The sequence below is a fragment of the Photinus pyralis genome, unplaced genomic scaffold, assembly GCF_008802855.1.
Source record: "Photinus pyralis isolate 1611_PpyrPB1 unplaced genomic scaffold, Ppyr1.3 Ppyr1.4_LG4, whole genome shotgun sequence".
NCBI classification, from domain to species: domain Eukaryota; kingdom Metazoa; phylum Arthropoda; class Insecta; order Coleoptera; family Lampyridae; genus Photinus; species Photinus pyralis.
The window spans coordinates 4,477,444-4,500,926 of record NW_022170511.1 but is presented as its reverse complement, the minus strand read 5'-3'; the positions used below and the strand labels follow the sequence as shown (position 1 = coordinate 4,500,926).

The 23,483-nt window shown below is 37.5% G+C and overlaps 1 protein-coding gene across 2 annotated transcripts in view; it reads right to left on the bottom strand.

The window, feature by feature from the left end:
* Positions 1-561: 561 nt before the first annotated feature.
* The window catches only part of LOC116168678, a 184,345-nt gene continuing 161,423 nt past the window's right edge, over positions 562-23,483 (bottom strand). The window contains exons 6-9 of one of the 2 annotated variants that reach the window (XM_031484618.1): positions 4,226-4,393; positions 2,813-3,953; positions 2,122-2,740; positions 562-2,075 (exon numbers count right to left, since the gene is read on the bottom strand). In XM_031484618.1, coding sequence (XP_031340478.1) covers positions 876-2,075; positions 2,122-2,740; positions 2,813-3,953; positions 4,226-4,393 — 3,128 coding nt within the window. In that variant the 3' untranslated portion in view covers positions 562-875. The remainder of the gene's footprint in view (positions 2,076-2,121; positions 2,741-2,812; positions 3,954-4,225; positions 4,394-23,483) is intronic. The other variant, XM_031484619.1, reaches the window with a different exon arrangement.

The following is a 23,483-nucleotide window of genomic DNA, read 5'->3' as shown; positions in this document are numbered from 1 at the left end:
ATCGTTCAAAATATGCATTTATATAGCTTTTAGATTTAAATATCGTCTTTTCTCGGTCGTCTTATTTGCTTTAGAAATCAAGAAATCGGTTTTTGCCCATAATTTATTATGTAAAGGTTCAATTCTGCAAATTCTGGTCGTTTTAAACTCATCATATCGGAGAAAATGTCTTAACTGTTGATTTCAGGAATTTTTTATTTATGAGTTTTAGTCATAATTTTTTAAAGATGCTTAGTTACTTACTTTTTTTAGAAATTAGTTTTGTGCTCATATCTTTTCATTTAGTTGGTTATCCGGCCGTGGCATCTGAATCCCTATGAATTAGTGTCATCTAAATACTGTCCATTGGTACATCGAATGTGTTTTATCGAGTGACGAGCAAAAATTAGCATCAGTTTGTCATTTTAAATCTAATGCTAATGTTGTATTATTATAAGACTATACTGTATACAACATTGAAGTTAGACCTGCAAATAATGGAAGTCGAGAATACATTACGCTCACAAATTGAATAATTCAACTACTTACCAACTATCAGACTGAAATAATATTGTTCTGATCTAAGAATAAATTTACTAATATTTAATTAAGAATAAGAATAAATTTACAATAGAATCTATACAATGAAGAATTTTAGATAGGTATTGTGTTTTATATACAAAGCATGATATGAGAATACGCCTAAAGTATGATGATACAAGTCCATTTATTGCACATGTGACGACCCACTTCGTTAAAGTCACTCTCTTTTATAAATTGTAGACACAAAAAAATCACTATCGGAGCACCTTTTTTTATTACAAATCGATAAAGTTTAACGAACGCATAGTGAATTTATTGTTTACTGTTCTAACATTTATCTTGTTCGACTCACGTCAACCCAAATACTGAAATGGCGGATAGGGAGCTGGAAAATATCCGGGGAAAGCTGCCGTAGGCTGAACGGGAACCGATGCCGTCATATAGGTTGTCAATACAGTTGGAACTACCGTTGTTGATAAAATTGTCGTGTACAGCGTCTTCGCGCCGAAGGTAAGCTTTAAAATCTTACTTTCCGTTTCAGTTACTACAGTCGTTTGAACGACCGGTGAACTTGTTACAGCAAATTGCTGCGGCTGCTGGAATAATCCGCCGATGGGCGCAATCGGAAGATTTGGTATGCTTGGTATGCCTGGCGAAATTGTACTTGTGCCGAATTCGTAGTCTGTCTTAGTTACGGTTCCGAGAGCTTTGGAGATTGTGGTTAGTATCGTGCTGTGGCCGTTGAAAAGCGGAAGAACGTGCGACTCGTACACGGTCTCAACTTTAACAACGGGCTTAGACGTAGTAATCACCTGACCTTGAGCCGCCGCTGGATTGAGCAGCCTGAGTAAAGCGATTTGCTCTGGTGTCAATCCGGGGATTGACAATGGATCGCTTACCGGCGGTTTGGGCGAGGTGGGAGGGTGAGCCTTTTTGGACCGTAAGTGCATGTGAGCGGACAAGTTTGACTTGTCCACGTCGGAAAGGTCGAAGTTTGAACCGACATTGGCCAAGTCTAAGTCTGCTGGGAATACTCTCCGTGGTAAACCTTCGGATTCGTTGTCATTCTCATCGCCAAATGCCAACTCGAGGTTGAGCTCGGAACCTGCCTCGTCTAAGTAGCTGTTGAATTCGTTCAAGGTTTTGCTAGGGACGAAATGGTAGGCGTCCATCGGTGGTAGCGTTTTGGTGGCAGTTACGAAGCGCGTCACTAAATAAGTCTGCACGAGAGTATAGCTGGATGTGATGTTGCCACCTCGAACCGCTGGCAAAATGTGCGTCTTTAGCATTGTTTGAGTGGTGCTGAACGTTTCAGTCATTGTCTCCAGCGGTGGAGTTTCCATGTCGGACGCCATGTAGAGTGGCGGTAAGGTTGCTACGCTTGAATCCAGGAAGTTGTTATCTTTTTCATAGTGGGAAGCTGTTGCCAAGATGTTTTCGGTTAATGGTTCGCCATGCGTCGGAACGATGGCGTTGTCAGCCGAAGAGCTTTCAATGGTTCGCTGGAACGTTGACGTCACAGTGACGTATCTGGTATTTTTAACAGTACCGATCTGAAAATTTTGTGTATCTACGTGTGACTTGCAGTGCTTTTCTTACCTTAAAGGTGTATGGAGACTTTATGGTAGCAATTTCATAGTAGGTGTCTTTAAAATCGGGGGGAGTAGAGATTTCCACTTTTAGGGTTTCTAAAGGAAAGGCGCCGTCCACTTTATTGTCAGTTGATGCTTCATCATCAACCGCGGTCGTAATCGATTCTGATCCGACCAAGCCTTCCACATCGTCGGATTTGGAATGAGAAGAGAGGTCAGATTCAGAATATGAGTGAGTAGTGACGTTATTATTCTCATCTTCGCTTTGTTTTCTAATGGTCACTCTAGGTTTGGCAGTCGTTTTATATTGCCACCTGCCAGGAGCGCGATTAAGTTTAAATTTATAAAGGCTAGTTGATCCAGATGACTGATCAGCATTTGAAGGATGAATCTGAGAAGCACGAGCTTTGTAACTTCTTCTCGACGAGCCCGTGTTCGGCTCTGGCGCTGCGGTACTTGTCTTCTGTTTTGAGTTGGAACTTTTGCGAGGTTGGAATTTCCTCGAACCCGATGATGCTGGGGTTGTGGTCGGAGGCGGATCGCTGTGTACAGATACAGTTGCAAGTCGTGCAGTTTTTCCACCATTTTTTTTATTACGTTTGTGCGGTCTTTGTGATGTGTGCTGTCTGTATTATTTACAAGTGTGTTAGTGCACATTGTTTTGTGTTGCTTTACTGCTAGAGTAAAATAATACTTACTTTGGCGTGCTCCTCGATGCTTGAGTAGGCCGCAGCTTGCTGCCCGCCCGTTTCGGTGTACTTGGAGTCGTGATATCCCTTGCTTCATTTTCTTCGGGACTTTCTTGTTCCTTTACACGATTCTTGAATCTCTTAGAGCTCGGTTTACGAGACGATTTAGGAGTTTCGACCGCAACTGCAGTTTGAATGACAACAGAACTCGCAGGCGTTGGCTCCAAATGATGCTTGTTTGATTTCCCTAACGAAGGAGCCGCTGTTTTCAATATCCTCAACGTCGGCGAAGGTTTAATTTTGCCTTTTTGCGAATTTTGTTGTTGAATGTGAGACGTACTTTGTAAAACTTGCGCGTACTTTCCGGCAATATAAGTTCCAATAACTTTCGTTTCATGAACCGTTGTAACACCGTCTTTAACAATAGTTCCTCCTAATTTTGTAACTAATCCCGTGGGATGTAGAGGATCGGAGCGTGCCGTCGAACTCTGTTTGTTTTTATGCTCTGCCGAAGGACGCGGTTTTAAATGAAACTTTGAGCTAGGTTTTAAGTTTATTATTTTATAAGTTTCTTCTACGACTTCTGACGGTTGTCTTGACAGAAAATCATATTCCGGCTCCCCTATATTGTTACCAACAACAATTGCCTCTTCCGCTGCCTGTACATCAACATCGCTAGACAGATCTGGATGTGGGGTTACCAAGCTAGAACTTGGACCTTCATAAACTTCTACGCGACTTGATATGACAGCGGGCTGTTCCACTTTTGACGTTCCCGATATTACTTCAACTTTAGTTACAATACTCTTTGATGAAACTTTACTGGCCGGAACTGCCACAACTTCAATTTTACTCTGTACGTCTTCGTGCGAATTTACAACGCTTGGCAAACTTTGTACTACATTTACCTTGGATGAAGGATCCGATACAATTTCTACCTTACTTAAAATAACTGCGGGTGCTTTCGATTGAGCACTAACCACGCCAACGGTGGAGATCTTTTCGGTTTTCTCAGATGGCTTATTCTCAGTTTTAGTTTGCGTTTTACTTGGTTTTATAGTTGGTGGAGGCTGTGTTGCGGCAGACGTTACGGGCTGTGTATCTATAACTGCGTTTACTGCCTGTTCTGTGGTCTTGTCTTTTTCGGGATCTGAAACAAACGATCCAGGATTATACGATCCTGTTTATTATATGTCTTATGAGTGTCTAGAATCGATGAGCGCCGTAAACGGTTTACGATTACCGCCAAATGATTTTGCAGTTGTTACACGTAAGTACGAAATTAAGGGAGGTTGAAAAGGGCTCTTGCCAGTAATAAACTTTCCTCTTCAGTCTACTTTAATTGTTAACTACTACTGGCTGTCTAAATCCTTCTATTAGAAACGTGCACGTATAGGTAGTAAGTTGCGCTTTATACAATACCTGGCGCAGCACTTTGCGGTGAAAATACCATCACCGTATTGCCAATAGTTGTAGTAAAATCGAGGAAACCGTACACCGTTTGCGTAACAAAGGAGGGTTGAATAGAGCTTGCTGTTGCTATCGAGGAGCTGATGAATACAGGGCCTCCGATACCATATCCTAGACGGCCTGAAACAAACCACCAGTCAATAACTTACTTACATAATACAAATCCTAATTAGCTACTAATTGGTTTGGCATTTTTAGGGCGTTTGAACATATTCAGTGAACATTCAACAACATAAATTATTACTCGAGCTTGTAATTTCGCCGCATGTTACAGCCTTTATTGTATAGGTACGTAAAACTGCTAACATAATGTTTCCCTAACATGTTCTAGTTCACAAAATATCCAATAAATTTATCAATTTCATTTATTTCCTTTTATTTTTTGTATTAAGGAAATAATATAATCAAATTATCCGTTGTGGGAAAGATTTAAAGAACTTAGAAGCTTTAAGAAATTTAGTATAATAATTGATTACCTATTTAACCTTATTTTGAGATTTCAAAATTATTTTTATGTACGACTGCTTGATAATGCGGTGATTACAGTCGCAATTAGTGGCCATAATTTGCAATATTATGGCCTAGTCCATAATGATAAATAACAACGGCCGCCTGTAAATGTGACAGTCGTACTTAGGTGTCAATCCAAGGTAAATTCAAGTATTTTAGAAATACTTGACATCTGTTGTCAATGATATATAGATTTTATCGTTTATTGAATTCCATGAAATTTTCATTTTTAAGGGTTGTTGCAGTCGTACATAAAGCTTTGTATATATCGCGTCCATAAATAAGCTTTATGGGGACTCGCCTTGTTTATTTGTGCCTCGCTCGGAAGCTCGCTCGGCTAAATAAACGGCTCGTCCATAAAGACCCAGTTTATGTACTTGATATATAAATAGCTATTCTATTGAAGATGTTTAGATTAAAAGCAGGAGGCGGTAGGTTAGTGGTATGGACAGTAGCATACAAACACGCAGGTGCTGGGTTGCTCACTAATAAATAGGCTTTGGCCTTCTTCCTGCTCGAGGTGAGGCCGACTTATTAGTGGCCTCTATATGCGCGTGATTGGGTTAAGTAGGCGCAGTCTATAAGATATCGACTGCATTAATCTATTTGTACCATTTTGTAGGCGGTTTTCGTAAAATTGAGAAAGTAGGGAGGGTTTGTTTTTCGAACATTAATCGGTAAGCGGTAGCGAGAAACCAATCGCGAACTTATTACGTGGATGAAATACTACGCTTAAAAAAATTCATTAAGTCACGGTTAAGTTAACAAGTGAGCGCGAAAATAAAGAGGAAGTTAATTACGCGGTAGACCGGACGGATATTTTACTAAACAGACAAAGTGGCTATTTAAAAAAAGTTAGTATAATTTTAAGCACTGGATTTTTTGATACTAAATTAATAGTGATGGTATGTAGGACTGTAGTCGTCTGCGTCGTTGTGGAGTAGCAAGTTTGAGAAAATTTTTCCAGAAACAATGTAATTATTCGCTGCAGCCAGAAGAAGTCATCTCACAGACTCCTCGGCAGATATTATGATCAGTTAGGGAAGATTATTGCACAAAACCCTATAAAAAGTACCGTTAGAAATTGTTTTAAAAGTAAATCATAAACCACAAGCTTGCCTCATCGGAAACGTACCTACCTGTAGAGATGCATAATTCGCGCCATTTGTTGTTCAACACCGGTTATTGATTTTGCTTCAAAAAGTGCTTTTATAAAGGGCTACATTTGCATTGTTATGAGCGTAAAACAGTGCACATAGAATTAGTAACGGATTTATCCACAGATGCAGCATAAAGGAGGTTTATTAACCGGCGGGAAAAGCCTCCGAAGATTTACAGTGATAATGGACAACATTTGTTCGGCTAAATGGCATCTTATGGTGCAATTAAAAATGGAAACGATTTCGTAGCGAGCTTTTTTCAAAACAAAGTATTTTGTGATAGTTCATGTCTTCAAGAGGGCTCTAAACTTAATTAATTAATTAATACTTAAGAAAAACTTATTCTGAACTAAATATAAATAAATTCACTTGTGTATAAAGCTAAGCACGTTACGATACCTATACCAAACTGTTTGGAAATGGTGTTGCCGAGATAAATAGCAATGCGTTATGCTCGCATGCCAGGATCTTCATCTATTTCATACTTTAACATTATTAATTTCTGAATCTACAGAAAACCTCATAATTATAATAGTTGGTTACGTCGTACCATATTGCATCTATTCATGCCCACTGAAATTACAATTATAAACTTTTGATGAATACGCTTAATTCTATTTATATGTAAATTATCGTAACACATCTATTAGGCAGTCATGAATTTGCGATTAGCATGAATGGAATTACTAAACTACAATTTATTTGCAATATCCGTGCATTTTCCTGAAAGCTTGGAGGGAAATGATTTTTCAAGAGAGTTTCACCGTTAAAGAATAACGTAACAAGTTAAGAAGCTATCTGATTAGCTAAGTGATAACTGTTAGAGTTATAGTGCAATGTAATCGTCAATAAATACAATTTACAACAAGCGCTTCTAATAAAAACGTCCTACATTATAATCGATAAAGGATAAGTGTAGTTGACATTAAGTGCCACGCTTGTTTGGATCTAGGGAGGTAACCTACCACTTAGAAATGTTTATTAATTTAGTCAGCTGGGAACGAATTTTGTGTTAAATTCCGTTTATATGCATCAATCAAGAGTAAATGGAAAATTCTAGTAACAAAATACAAATTGAAAATTGTCCTGTTAGTAATTTACGAAACTCATCGTGATTAATTAGCTTTCTAGTTTTATAAACGTTGTCATTGTCATGTTATAATTACAACCGATCATTGTTAATTGAATTTTTTTTTGGGCAGGTGTATCCGGAAAACAATAATTGTTGAACTGTATCCTCATAAAAAATGTTTCTATGGTTTTCCTAACACCGGTTGAGTGTGCCGTCGTTAAAGAGGTTATGTTTGTGGTGTGGGTAGGGTACTTTTCACCAATCAAGAGCTCTTGAGATTTATGACCCTAGAAAGTCGATAAGCTTCATAATCATAAAATTTCTTATATAAAACTCATTTACGGGTGCTTTCATGCCGTTTTTACAGCGTTAAAATTAAAATTCCACCATCCTGTCGTCGTATACGTCTATCTACATAAAGAAAATGAGAGGTTTATTGAAACCTTTCAGATTTTGTGTAGGCGGTTCTGATCGCTTTTGTGCTCATGGTTGAAGTTATCCACTCGTACAAGAAAACATCTCCGGTGTTAAGTCATTACAACTTACAAGTACCCCAATTATGTACAAAATAATCGATGAATAGCAAGGTTTGTGGTAACCACCTCGATGAGTTGATAAGAGAATATAAAAAATAATGCTATCATGTTATGCAATGCAAATAAAGAGCAACTATTACAATACAGGACTTGTTGCTATATGAGGTACAAATAGGTACCACTTGCGCGGTGAAAGCGCAATTTATGTTAAACCTCCCCGAGCTTAATTTTTTATTAGATAAACGCGTGAAGAAAATTCAATGGGACGCGTGATTTACGTTCACGTGAAACATGTAAAAGTGAAATGTATTCACGATCACAGAGGTCGACCTTGTGACAAATGATGGTACATTGTGCTTGAGCACGAGTAATAGCTTTAATAAACGTGTGAACAATGAAGGTTTGTCCTTTCTACTGAAGGATGGTATAAAGTTGTTTATAATGCTCCAGATAAATCTCAAGAAATAATGCATCTGTTGGCCTTGTTTATCCTACTCATTCTTGGGTGATTAGGAGGTTAGGCATTCAATGTCGTTGCATGTATTTAAAAAAAAATAGAAGAGGGCCTTCAAGTGGATCGACACAATATAAAAAGGTTATTAAAATAAAAATTTAATATACGTCAAATATGATTTAATGATGTTAGATAATACTTTTTGGCGATGTATAACAGTTGTCGACTCAACAGGGGGTCCTCAGTAATTTAATTCTAACACCTTAACAATCCACACATATCCGTGATTTATAATTTACAAAATTTCATAGTAGAAATAAGTGATTTGCATGTGTAGATTGTATAATAAAAAGCTACATAATATTGTTCTTTTTATTTCATGTTTTTTTATGGATGTTGTTTGTTTACAAGAAATGCAAACGTAGGTATACGCGTCATCCTTAATTTTGTTCGCAAATTTTTCGAAGAAAGAAAATTTGATGTGGCTAGCCCAGATACCATCCGCACATCAGCCAAATTTGTTTCCAATCGGTTCACACGTTTAACCGGAAATGAGAATACAAGCAGACCGACCGACCGGTCGACATCTTCGAGATTTTGTTTGATTCGAATTCCTGGTGCAAAACGTGTATTTCCGTCAAAAAGTGGGGTGTCATTTTTTACCCAAATGCAATACCTCCCTTACTAACGTGAAGGTGGCAAAAATTGATGCGTGTTCACCGTATTGTGCAACATACGTTTTTATAAAGTGTGCGTCATTTAACAGGGGTCAATACAATATCTTGAATATTATTCTTTTTGGATTCATACCTATAGCTGGTTCGGAAATCTATTGCAAAAATTAACATTACGAGGGGAAAATTATTTGAGTACAGGGATTGGTTACGACAACCTTCAAAACTAATATGTAATTGTACTGTTTATTGCTTGATAATATAAGAACACAAAAAAGTCAATATGAAAGGTATTCAAAATGGACATCTCTGGCCATCTCTCATAAGAAGAAAACGACGTCAGATCAGGGGATTGTGATTCCGTATTTCTCCCTCATCCATGAACGTTTGTTGGCTGTCGAATTTGGCACGACTGTAGAACTGCGCTAAATAATCATAGAGATTTAAATTGCCATCATCAAATGGACCTATGAAGGGTATTGCGTATGCTTTTCTGTCTTCCAGTGAGAATTTTCACTAGAAACATTGAATGTACGGTCATTGACGAAAGTAATGATCGCCGATTAGGTAAACCCCGCAGCTTAGGCAACCAACATACCTCCTACCGTACAAAAGGCCCGTAAACTACGTTGGTAGATGTTCTTTTTGGGGTTTTATTACTTTATAATTACCTTATTATCAAGAAATATGAATGAAGTAGAGTATAATGTTTGAAGTATCTTAAATTTAGCATGTAATTACATTTACATTCAAAACATTCTTCCAATCTGAGGCTTGATCTAGAGATTTTTTAAAAGTTTTGTTAACGAATCAAAAATCCGCTTCTAAAAATTTAACTAAATATATCTATCCCCGAATGTCATTCAGGGTGAGAGCTATAACCACTGCGTTAAATCGCGATGTGTGACGCCACGCTCTGTTTGTCGCATACCAATCGCGAACCAATAAGATGCGTAACTGTAAGAGAGAGCTTGCCTCTTAGTTTTCCCTTCTCTCTCACATGCAGTATCCAGGTTTAACATTGGCATGCGCAGTCCATCTCTATATTTCGGTACTCTGAACAGTCCTTTAGGGTTTTCAAATGTCTGAAAAGACTATTAGATAGACAAGGATATGATTCAACAGAAAGTTAAATCATGGTCCCTATTAAAAAAGAGCTCCTTCTTTGAAAAATGTGTTACAGTCGACCGATAATGAAGAAACGTGCAGACATCTTCGCAGTGGCCTAAACGTCGCTTTCTTTATATTGCGTAATGAATCATATTTGCCTTCTTTACTTTTGTTAATGACTGTACGTGGAATATGTCTCAAATGTTTTGGCGAATGAAAAAATTAAATAGTGCACATGCTGTTCTATTTAAAAGTTGGAATTGTCAAAAAACGCAACTAAAAATATCGCTCGACGTAGGTATGTTCACCGATTATTATTATGGTGCTGAGAAAAAAAGTCAAGAAAAAGTTATAGAATACATATGAGTAGAATGTTAATTGTTAAATACTTCTAACATACTCGTAATATTCTTCAATATTATCGGTCTTTTACCCAAGATTTTAATGCACTTTTAAATTTTGATAATGGCGTGTATAGTTTTATGTGTTGTGGTAGACCATTTCATATTTTAATACACGACTGTAAAGGGAAGTTTTAATTGACCACCGAGAGTGGTTGTGTAAATTTTATAAAAGTTTTTGAAAAGTATTATTGATATTTTGATCCAGATGTACTGCTGTGGTCCAACGTTGGACTTCGTATAAATAATGCCGGGGCGCCAAATAAGTAAATGCTGTGTGCAATAGCTTGCGGTTAACTACACCATCAACAACACACCTGACCAGCTAGCTCAACTAAAACAAAAATTGAAACTTAGAATTTATATGATCTCTTCTCGTACATCTCCGGCATTTACTAGATAACAAAATCCTAATGACTCAAAATGGTCGAATAATTCAGAGGATTCAGTAATCGTTCAACTTTCGAAAATTCCAAAGAAATCAGTTACACAAATTTTGTTGAACACCTGAGATAGATCTTGGACACAAATAGACAAATAAAACTGAACATGAGAACTCTATTTGGATCGTAAAATAAATACACAATTAATTGGTTGACCAAGATTTTAAAACTAGTATGCAAAAACGACTGAAGAAAAACCTGAAATATGGAAGACACCGAGCCCGTTACATTTACCCCACACGCAAGTGGTCGACACAAATAAATAAAGAAAGTTTAAAATTGGTTACAGTTTTTCAAACAATAATCCTTAATGTCCTTAATGTCTTTAATTTGTCGGTGCAAACGGTCATTATTCAGATAATTGCATTCTGTTAGTTTGGGGTGATTTTAGACTAACATATAGCAATAGCAACAATAAATTGTAAATTATGGACATACTATTACCATCAGGTGGATGGATGCCTGGGTGGATGTTAATGGTTGAATTTTTTTTTAACCAACAGATGCGGTTTCAGCCCGTAGAATTTGAATCTGATTGGGCATTTTGAACGCGTTTCAAATTGTTGTGTATGAATAGTCATAGCTGCATCTTTTGCCTACAACCGAAAAGGAGAAAAGGTATAAAAACCACGTAGGTACTGTAAAGTTTACTTTGTTTGGTATTGTAAATGTTCATAAATAGCTTCTACAACAAATAAAACATTTTTCTACGATGGAACATACTGTTCTCGCCAGGAGAATGGGTACCGTGGAAAATTCATCATACTTCGAGAACTTGGCACAATAGTGCATTAAATATTATTGTAATGTATTTTAAGTAAAATATTATACTGCAATTCTTAGAAAAAAAAATGTACTTTACTCCAAAAGTCGAAGTTTTGAGTTTTATGAGGTAATTTTTAGTATGTATAAGCATAACTTTATTCAATAAATGTTTGAGTTCAATTCCTTCAAATCTGTTGGGCGCAATTTCTCCATTTGTGTAAAATTGTATTGCACTTTTTGTTAATAAACTAATTAAGCAAAGCCATACTCTTTTATTGTTAAATGAAGCTAAAGCAAGTATTTAATATACAAAAGAAGGTCTGGTTTGATAGTATAACGCAAATTTGGAAACTATCGCATACAAAAAAATCGAAAATTTGACAAGAGTAGGTAGGTACGTAACGTTTTACCTAATACAGCAATAACCACCTTGCTCAAGACTTTTAAGATACATATACCCGTATTTATGAGGTAAGCTGCTACAAAACTATTATTTGTACTCGTCTTTCGATTTATAGTATATACAAGAATTTAATCAGAAATCTTGTTCTTATTTTAGAAGATCTCTCGTGAATCTAAGCTTCCACAAACTTAAAATTGTACGCTTGCATTCAGTTAGCGAAATTGATTGCAGTTAGCGGCTGAAGCGCTGCAAAAGTTAGCAGTTAATTACCTGTTGAGCAACTAATTTCTCGCAAATGGTAATATTATACAAATTAATTTCTCTTTTACTTAATTCTCATTTACATTTCCAATCTGAAACATATGCATAATGGTTTATTTTGGCAACAAACATTTCTAATACTTTGTATAATGGTTATTTATTGAGATAACCCCAACATGTATTTGTTCGTTTGCAAGTACGAAAAGTTTATGAGATATGGCTGTTGAGAAGAAGTTGGGACGCTTTCGTAGCTTACTCAGACCATTTTGAAGAAGTTTGGCTTTTATAGAGTTCGCGTAATAACAATAAAACTTATACGAACAAAGTAATTTCAATGAATCGCATTATTTACAGTTTTTTCATCTCTAACCTGCTAATCCCACTGCTCGAGTAAGAATAGGTGCAGGTAGTGAATTTGAAAATAACGCCTCGTTAATATTCAAATGCGATGGGTGTGTATAAATGAAGCCATATAGTCATTATATTCAATTGAAGCTTGGGGATTTACCGTGAAAATCCTATTCTGCAAATGTGAATAAAGTTAAATTAGCATACTGATGTCTGGTTGTAGCAAATCAAATTGCACGAGGGACTATTTCCATTCCGAAATAGACGTTAGTGACAATCATAAACAATAGAAGTTGATTGCCAAACGAATGAATCATGCGTGTTCGTATTACCAATGGTCAAAATATTGAAATTCGGTGCAAGTCTGATTAAGGCTGTAAACCTGACTGTAGCTGGCAAAATTGTGACATCGCGGATTGTAATTTGCAGATTCAACGACTATGAATATTAATATCGCTGCCATTAAAGAAAGGCATTTTCAACTCCTGGTGCGGTTTTTTGTCGAAAGTATACGACTGGCGGTACTTCGTAAATCTTTTAATTCGCTGTTAAGTTAATCTAAATACCTAATGAAGTCTAGCTACAATTAATTCATACTTTCTGGGCGAATTGGGTTTGTAAGAAAGTATTGTTACGACTCGGCTTCATTTCAGGCTTGGAACTTTAAAATACTGCCTAATTTGATTAAACGAACGCGCATTTTGCAAAGTAATAACCATATTAATCTACAACCACCCCATTTTTGTTCAAAAATAAATTTAAGCCACGCTTAATGTTTGTTTATCGGCTCTTTAATATACAACCCCGCTTATTATCTGAAAATGGTCGTTTAATATCGAAGTAACATTTCTTATCCATTATTAATTTACATGCTGCGTAGAAACGACTAACCAAATACGAAAGGTCTCGGTCTTCGGGACATTTGACTTAAAGTGCTTATGAAGGATATCCCAGGAGGATTTTAACGATCGCTTTCAGAAAAAGCGATATCAAGTTATGGAGCATATAACGTCACTCAAACAAATATCTCCACTAATACGCAAGAAATTGTATCAATTTATCACTAGGAAATATTGCTGCGTGATAATTGAGTGTATTGATCTAATCCTGCCAATTAACTCGAAATGAAATTTCTATTAAATGTTTCGTCTCCTTTAATGGAAAACTGTCGGGAATTCATTTTGAATTTTTCCGAAAAATGCACTATCGACTTTGAAACCTTCTTTAAATTTTTTAACAATTTTAGAACAGATGTTGAAATAAATTAAATGTGATATATCAATTCCAAAATTACATTATTAATAATTTGGGTTCTTTTTTTTTAATTCAAAATTTAGTAAAACCATTTGTTTGAGTAGGTATAGCACGGCTCCAATTTTTTGCGAATGGTAAGTTTTGTATGTCTAATATTGTCAGGCTATTGTTCCGAATGCCAAAATTGTGTTCAAACACCACTATATTTACTGAAATTTTTATAGCACAATAATCGTTTATTAAGTTATAATTTTATAAGAAAAAATCTTACATTCGAATTATGTAACAGGCTTTGCATATAAGGGAGTTGAATGAATATCTCTTCTTTGATTAAAAATTGAAATGTTTACAGTGACATGGAAATTTCTTATAAATGTTTGTAAATTACAACGGCTAGCGCTTAATTTAAATTATACAGTTACTTACTTACTGAAAAACTCCTTTTTACCCTTTTATATAAAATTTACTTCAAATATTTTTTGGTTTGTTTTTAAATTTGTTTAACTTTCCAAAATATCGAACGAATATTATGTTCAACTCCATAATTTATGAGATGTGTTATTATTATAATAGTATTTGTAACTCTGTTGACCTTTTTAACACAACTTTAAAGAATATTTTACAACTCATCAATGAAAGTATTTAATTTTTAAGGCTTCTATTTATGTTCATTTAATTATTATTGTTATCGAATAATCTATAACTACAATTATCTTTTTTTTGGTTGATATCATATATTGTTTAAAGCATGTTTTATTTCATTCTATCCTCTAGTGAATGTACATTGTAACTTAACATTGTCCCTTATTGGTTAATCTGTTGGTGACAAAAATTAAAATAACTTGCTTGCTAATTTAAACACCGAATTTCCTAAGATTTTACATATTGTCGATGTGGACGTTGAGGTTTGGTCCAGACGCCGAAAATTAATGAAGGGTCATTAATCGTTAACAAAATTTTCGTTTCATTTATTTAATTAAGCTGTTGGGGTTTTACGTTTAAACACAAAGCGAGTATTGCGTTTCTATTTGTATCCCAGTGGTTTGTTTTGATTCGTTGTAAAAGATTATTTCCTAGAATTGTTAAATGTAGGGCAATTTATTGCTTATTTTGGTTATCAATTTTGCTTTGGTAAATCATTTATGTGACAGTTCTAATTTAACTTATGGGCACTTTGTCTATTTGCATAAAAGATTGATGTAATTTATTAGCGATAACAATGCGTGTTTTCATAGAAAATTGTTTGTCTGAGATAGGAGAATGCCGCGTAAAATTATGTTATGTGATTTAAAAAAGCGTCTAGAAACGGAACTATTGTTGGTTGTCGGTTGCTACATTCCAGTAATTAAATGAAGTTTTTCGATTTGTGAAAAGGAGAGAAGACACGTTAAATACTGGAGTTGGCATGAGACATTTCGTGGTGGTGGTGCTGTTCGTTGGAGGTTGAGAAGACACGTGTTCTGCGTTACCCGATTTAATTGAAATTGAGTAGAATTACGTTCCTGTAACCTGATCAATATAAGTTAAAGAAAAACAAGTTAATGCGATGCGTTTTGCGTTTATCTTATGCAATTAGTAGTTTGTGAGCCCTGATTTTTGGGATTTCATCAGAAAATAAAGACGATTTATTATTATTAAAAAATAGTAAGTAGGTTTGGGATTTTATTATTTGTTTAATATTGTAATCGAACACTTATGCGGAGTGTGTTTGGATCTTATTGTATCATGTAAATGGTGCGTTTATTCGAACCCCTTAACGATCCATGCTCCATGCTTAATTATGATTAATTTTGTTGATCCTTACCCAAAGTTTATTTCAGGTATCTTAAAAATGCGTGGAAGTAATCCTTTTGGAATTTAAGGAATTTGATCGCGGCCACTCTTTGCTTTTGAATTTGGAATTTGAAGTCGAGATTGAAATTTTTTTATTGTGCCGGAATTAAGATGGGTCCTGAGAGAAATTTAATACGAAAATGAGCTAGGTTGAAGGTGTTTTGTGTACGGTACATTTTGACCGGACCATTGTACACACCAATTTCCTTTGCTCGCCCAACGTGGGACACTCCATTTATTTTTTATGCGGCCCGAATGTTAGGGTCACAGCAATAAAATAATGAAAATAAACACCTCTGGTGTTCATCGTTTAACAAGTAAGTTGCCGTTTTATATTAATTTGTCCCCTCAACCTTAATTTTTTAGTAAGCCGCTCTTACCGGTCCACCAAGAGTTCATATAATCAGTTTTACCCAAAATCATTTTGAAACCTTCATTTTCATGCCTACTTTATGGCAGGAAATTTTAGTTTCCATGACAAAGGCAGTAAAACTTTACCAGCCTCAGCCCCAACAAACTGAAATTTTATAAAATACGATTTTCCTCACTTTTATGTAAATAACTATTGTCGTTGTCATTTTTACTTGTTTAATTAAAATTTTTTTAAATTTATTTGCGTACATTGCTGTTCAATCTCCTCTTTACAAAAGGCACAAGAAAGATTTCTTTTCCTTACAATCAACTTAATTAATCATTTGCTAGCAGCGTACAACAAAATGAAAACTTTATTTCTGCCTCAAATATAATTTTCATGAGTTCCTTGGCATAGAAAGCACATTCAATAAACTTATTCTAATTTTTTTGGGGTTACATAAAAAAGAATTTTAATAATAGATGAGCAACTTATTGTCTTTACAGAAAAAGGAGAAAATTGTTTACTACACGACACATTATTTCTTTCTAACCGTTGTTAAGGTTTTTCTCTAATTTCGGGCACTGATATCACTCTTGAGTTACGTATTAGATACACGGGGTTCAAATACTCTTATTTAACTAACGCCACTCACGGTTCATTGATATCTAACCAATATATTTTAGTATTCTACTCTTATACTCGTACAGAAATAGCGTCGTGAATCAAAATTAAAGAACATGCACCGTTTACGTCGGTATGTAATGCCCAAAACTACTTAAATTCTATGAAATCTCAAAATTTTTACGAAAATTGAATCCAAAATACCGTCACAATTAGCGTTTTCCAAGTTTCAACTTCTCCCTTATCTCTCATAAGATACTACCTCTCAACGCAGAGATTTTGTCTTTTACAGAGTAGATAGTTTTCTACTACCGCAATATTTGCCAATATATTTATTCAACGAAGAACTCACGACAAAATTAATCTTCTAAGAGCTATAATGCTATAACAAAGAGACCTACGACTGAAAAAAAGAGGATACCATTTCAAAAACGAGCTAAAACGAGTTAGGTATATTCGCTACATTTATGACATTTGACTAGTGAACACTTTAAGTGTACAAGGTATGTAGAATGGATATTACCTGTTAGGTTTAAACCCCTGCTATGGGTGTGTGAACTGATTGCGCTAATTATACGCTTTAGGGAATTTAAATCTCTATAAATTGTGATTAAACCACTACTATAAAGTATATTAGGTCTGTTTTAACTAATACCTATATAGCGGCAGTTAATTTCGCAATGGTAGATTGTTATTATAATTGAGTTTCAAGCTTATACGAGTGCAACCGTATTTCATAACCAATTCCTCGCAATATGGTCCCACTGATAAATATGCAAAGCAGACTTATTACAATTCTTTGCTTACCGGGATTACACCGTCTGCTGCATTTTAAAAATACGACACAGTTTGTTATGGTGTCGTTATTACGGCGACGGACGGTGAAATAACCGTAAAGGAGTAAAAAGAAACGTTAAAAGTAACATAGCCTGCATGCGAGATGATACAAAAAAGACAGTGATTTTTATTAATGAGAAGAGTCTCGCATACAGTAGTGCTCTGAAAAATTTAATTGCGTTGAGCTCTTTTTGGTAACGTTCCAATTAAATCGCAAAAAATTGTGGTTACATCATGGAATCATTTTTTCAAGCTATAGGTTGTTTCGGTGTTTGATGAAGCTATCGAAAGGAAATTACGAGTAGTCCTCCCCAGCAAAAGAAATGTGCTGTCATTTTCCACCTGAAATTGGTCTATAAATAGGTACTATTGCTTTTCGTGGTTTTAAGTGAACTCAATTGATTTGGGGGGCGGGGGGGGGGCAAATCAATAAATGAATGTAAAACTGTTCAAAGTGAACAGAACAGACACTTTTGACATCTTAAAAAATTCTTATAATCGTCGAAAAAGATCATTAACTTTATACAAAAACTATATAAGCACTTAAATGCCAGACATAAACAGAACACTCGTGGCGAATGTTTAACATTTCAATTAAAGTTTCCAAACTCTCTGATATCAAAGGAAATACTACAAAATTTCGGGGAAACTCATATTTCATCTCCCAACTTTAACGTACTTGTAGAAGTTCTTTTGTAACCACAAATTTTCCTCTGAAGTTTGTCTTTGCATCAAGTCAATCGTGTCTATTGGCAATTCCACTCCACCATAATAATGCGTTGTCTCGTGAAAATGTAAAACGCTATGATCGTTTATTTGTCATTCATTCTGATTGAAACGCTGTTTCGATACTTGGAGCTTTTAGGGTTTTTGTCCATTAGTATGGATAATATTTTGATGTTTTATCTCTGGTACATTATTCAAGTTAACGTTAACATTAAAATTTTCCCGATTATATTGATGCTTGCTGACAATACGGATGTAGGAGCCGAAACCGCAATGGCTCTTGTTTCGGCATGTCCTTGGATTGGATAATCTTGCTCTTGCTCTCTGGTACTGTAGAAGTTTTCCAACCACCGTGACGTTTGAGGGTTATAAGATCACCTGTATCAGCAAAATGTGTTGCCGAGGACCCCCTTATAGAATGTCCAGTGTTCGGCGCATCTGGTAATCCCAGAGGTAATCCCAACCACTCAGCTACGACTTCTGGGGATCCATACCAGGAAATCCTTCCCTAGAAGTGTGGGAGTCCGGGATACATTCGTTTTTGTATCCGATAACCCAATGTATAGATTACTCTCCCTTATCATGTATGTTACCATTTTCGGATTCACCAACTCGTATCGACGCGTACTAGCGATTCCAATCAATGATGCTACCTAAAATACCGTACATTTCATAAATACCAATTAGTACCTTCACCATCAAAAATTCTTTTCTGGAGCCTCTTTTAAAAACCCCTTTATCTGTCCTCTATCCAGTCTTCGTCTTTTTTCGGCTCGTGTGTGTGCAATTCAAGAACACGACCAGATGCCCTTATTTTGAAATATCCAGCTTCTTGTGAATCTTGTTTAAAATTCGTTTACAGACAAGTCCCACATTGCCTGATGTTATGTGTATTGGGATACCTCCATAGAGAAAAAGTGCGTCTGCTCAAGGTCGTCTAGTGTTTTTAACCACTGTACAGGATATTAATTTGTACGTTAGAATAAATAATAATTGTTTTATTTATTCGTTTGAGAATGAACGCCACTGGAAAGCCTTCAAATTACACCCGTGGACTGCTTTTCATAAATTTGGTTGTTCAGGCGACATGCGTGTTTGGTTTGTGTTTAGAGAGAGAGTCATTTGAGTTGTTGTTGCGTCGCTGTTAAGAATACTTAAATCTGTGGGTTGCGGCTGGGACAAAATTGTTAATTTTGGTAACACGCTGCCTGGTTTTAGGTAAGGGGCTGTTAGGTTTTTGTAGAGACATTTTTTGTTTATGCGATGTTATTTTTAGTTTTCTTTTCTTTAAAACTGCACTAAATTAATATCCTCGAAAACCCCATGTAATGTGGCCATGTGTTTATGGTCCACCTGGTCACGCATTCGGACACATAAATTGTGAAGTCGGGGTGACAAGGCGGTGATTTTCTTTGAGACCCAAACTAACTATTAAGATAGCACATATGGACAACATAAATTAAATATCGGGGGGGGGGGGGGACTCCCTTCCATCTAGGTAAGGTTTACCCACTAAAACCCTATCCTCTATCGACTCATCGTCACTCGCCATAGTTGTCGGCATAGGGCACCGCGCTAGCATTCATCGCTATGCCGAGCGGCCGGGGTAGGTGTTCGTCCCCATAATTGTAGCCATAGTTATTATGTATTGCCCGTTTATTGACCCCTAGTCCATGCCTCCCTTTCCCTGGTTTGGACTACGGTGATCACGAACCGCGCGATTGTGGTCCACTTGCTCTCGCTCTCTATCATCAACTGGATGATGTTTTCAGGCTGTAGACTTGCTGCCACTTTTGTCTCGGTCTCTATTCTGCCTCTTGTCCATCTCTGGCATTCAAATACGGCATGTCCCTTCGTGCCTCTATCTCCGCAGTCCACACACCCTTCACTATCGCGTTTCCCTATCCGCAGTAAGTACACGGCATTTTCCCCGTGTCCCGTCAGGAATTGGGTCAGGTGATAGCCCACTTCTCCGTGCCGCCTGTCGACCCAGTTGTCCAGGTTCGGGATGAGCTTCCTGGTCCAGGACTGCCTCCGCTCCCATCTCTCTTGCCATTCCTGGTGCAAACGCGCTTTGTCCCATCCTTCCATCCTTGCTCTTGCCATAAGCCGTCCTTGCGGAAGGGCGGCTATTACCATGATGTCGTCCGACTGGACCGTTCGGTACCCGCTCGCAATTGACACTGCTAATAACCTTGTGACTCTATCGGTCATATTCACCGCTACGCCCCACTTCATGGCGGATCCCCAGACTTCGGAGCCGTACAGCACGATTGACATGACAGCCGCCGCCAGCACCTTCCTCTTTGTTGCACGAGCGCCTCCCGTGTTGGGCAGTATCTTTTTAAGAGCCTCGTAGCACCTGATTGCTTTTCCGCATACGCCGCGGGCGTGCTCCGTAAAGTGTAGACACTTGTCTGATTCCGAGAATTTTGATGCTCTTTTCCGCAATCATCCTCTCGCCGAGCACTTCCAGCGTAAATTGGTCGATCCTCCTCTTCCCAGTCATCATGGCCACCTTGGTCTTCTCGGGCACCAGTGTCAAGCTTCTTTGCTCCATCCAGGCCGCGATGTTCTGGATTGCCCGCTGCATCCTTCGCCCGGTCTCGTCCACGTCACGTCCTCTTGCCACTACCATCAAATCGTCTGCGAACCCGAACACTTCTACACCCTCCTCGTGTTGGATTTGAAGCACGCCGTCGTACAATAAGACCCACAGCAGTGGCCCCAAAACGGACCCCTGCGGCACTCCCGCACTATCGACAAACTTCCAAACCTCACCCGACGGTTTTTCCACTTCCACCTGCCTGTCCGTGAGATAGCTTTTTATCACCCGCGTGAGTCTCGCGGAGACCCCCTGCTCTGTCATGGCCTCCAAAATTGATTCCCTCCTTGCCGAGTTAAAGGCGTTTTTGACGTCGAGGGATGCCACTGTGCAGACCTGCCTCGTCCTCCACGTCCCTCTGTTTGCTGCCTGGACTTGCGCCACTAACTCGCGTACTGCGTCGATGGTGGATCGACCTTTCCTAAAACCATATTGTCTCTCTGATAGCCTGTCTTCCACCTCCGCGCTAATCCTGCTCTTTAGCACCTTTTTGGCTAGTTTCCCGGCGAAATCGAGCAGGCAGATAGGCCTATAGGAACCCGTCGTCTTGGGGACGAGTACCAGTTTGGATTTCTTCCATCCTTCCGGATACTCGCCCTTCCGTAGACAGTCGTTTATGATTTTCGTCCAAATCCCTGGTTTCGCCGATGCAAGTGACTTCACTATGGGTGCCGGTACTTGGTCCGGTCCCGGGGCCTTGTTGTTCGGCAACTCCATTGCTGCTGCCACGACCTCCTCGGCGGTCACCTCGTCGTGGAGACCGTGCTCTGTTGCTTCCGTGGTTGTTACCAGTCTCGGGTGCTCGGGGGAAAGTCTTCTCACCTCCGTCTCGAGGGCATCATCGCTCCATCCGACCTTTGGAGTGCGTTTTTTGATTCTCTTAGTGACGATCCGGTATCCCTTGCCCCATATGTCTCGATCAAGTTCTTGGCAGAGTTCGTCCCAGGCACGTTTTTTGCTGGCGACAATCATCTTCTTCAGCTTATCACGCTCGATCCTTAGGTTGCCCCGCTCCTCCTCTGCACTCTCTCTCCCTCTCAGCCTTCGCTGGTAGTCCCTCCTGGTGCGCAGACATATCTTCCTTTGTCGGGCTATGTCGTCGTTCCACTAGTATTGGGATCTTCTACCGGTTTTTTTGACTGGCATAACCTTGCGGCAAATTCTACGAAGTTTCTTAAAATTACTTAATTATTCTAACAAACTTTTTAGCGCGAATGACATAGTATGTTTTAACACTATACGTTTTAAGTCTCATCTACTTGAACACTCGTTTCTTATCTTAATGCGCTTTATTCTTTTGCATATTAGTTCCGTTCTCTTTCCTTATAAAGCGGTACACCTATAAAATGTCCTATGTCGGCAGATTAGTAAATTTACAAGTATGTAACAAATAAGTTCTCGTTCAGGAAACCACAAGACTATGTCATGGGTGAAGCACCTAAATCGGTTAGTTTTTAGGAAACAGTAAATAGTGTAGTACGCCACCACTAGTTGAAAGTGATGAGAATTGAAACATGGACAATTAGCAGACATTAATCCTTTTCCAAATTCACTTCGTTCTTAATAAAATTTCCAAACAAATTTCTTGTAAATACCACGGCAATATAGTTTTATTAAAACTGTTAACAAACTTGGTTTACAGCGCAAAAAATGGCCCTCATTTACATGTTCAAACGCTAAAGCTACTTAATGTTAATGTGTATGGAAGCTTACCCATTTCCCTAGCATTATGCAATTACCATCTGCACGCTTGTTTCGTTTCAAGCTTAATCAACAGTTTTTTTAGGCGCTTGTCTCTGTAATAAATAAGCTGAACCATTAAACAAATTATTCTAAATTTGTAGTTGCATGATGTCGCGCACGCCCTCATTACTTTTAACAGGATTCGCCTAGCAATCAAAGCCTTTGAAACATTTAAGCGAAATGTCAATCGGAACACATTGCAGCAATAACGCTTGTTACGTATTCAACTAAATTATGTTGGAAGTGCTGAGGGAAATGGCGAGAATGCCAATAATTCACTAATTTAGTCGACGAACCCCACTAATTAATCCAAATATTAATAAGGTTGGTTATCGGAGATAATCTCCAACATTTCGTCATTTGATTGCGTTTTTGTTCGGCGAGATGCGGATATGAAATAAATCAGTTGCATGCATGCCATGCTGTACAATTTTACTAAGCAAACATTAGGACACTATTGTAGAAATCCTATTTTATTGGACAGAATTCACAATACACGACTATCACTAGACATAACAATTACATAGAAATGTTTGCATAGTAGATAGCGTATCTCCGCTTGGCAGCGGCAATATGATATATTCCATAGTTCAATGATAATAATAATTATTTCAGGCCATAACCCGTGTAATCAAATTAGTTTTTTTTTTGGTATTTAGGGTGAAATGTGTAAGTAATGTCTGCAATCGCTATCTGCAATAACGTGGTAATCGTTTTTTAATTGCGCTCGATTATAAAAGTGCATGTACCGTGTCATTACTCGGGCTATTTGCCTTACAAATTGGTTTAAATGTATTAAGCGCTATTGATTTTTACCACGTTGTTAGCATTTCTCGCGAGCAAACATACAAAAAGTGTAACATTTCATAAAATATGCCTGGGATAAATTGTGATTAATCGAATTAAGGAAACCAATAGCACAACTGGGTGCTATAAATTTGCGTGTTACACGGTATGTATTCGAATGCATTAAGTACGGCGGTTATCTATAAACTTGTTCATTTCAATAAATGCTCTCCCGTCTTTACGTTTCATTCTAAACGTCCGTAAATCTCTCTAACCGAGATCAATAATGAAGAATGTAAATTTATAATGATAG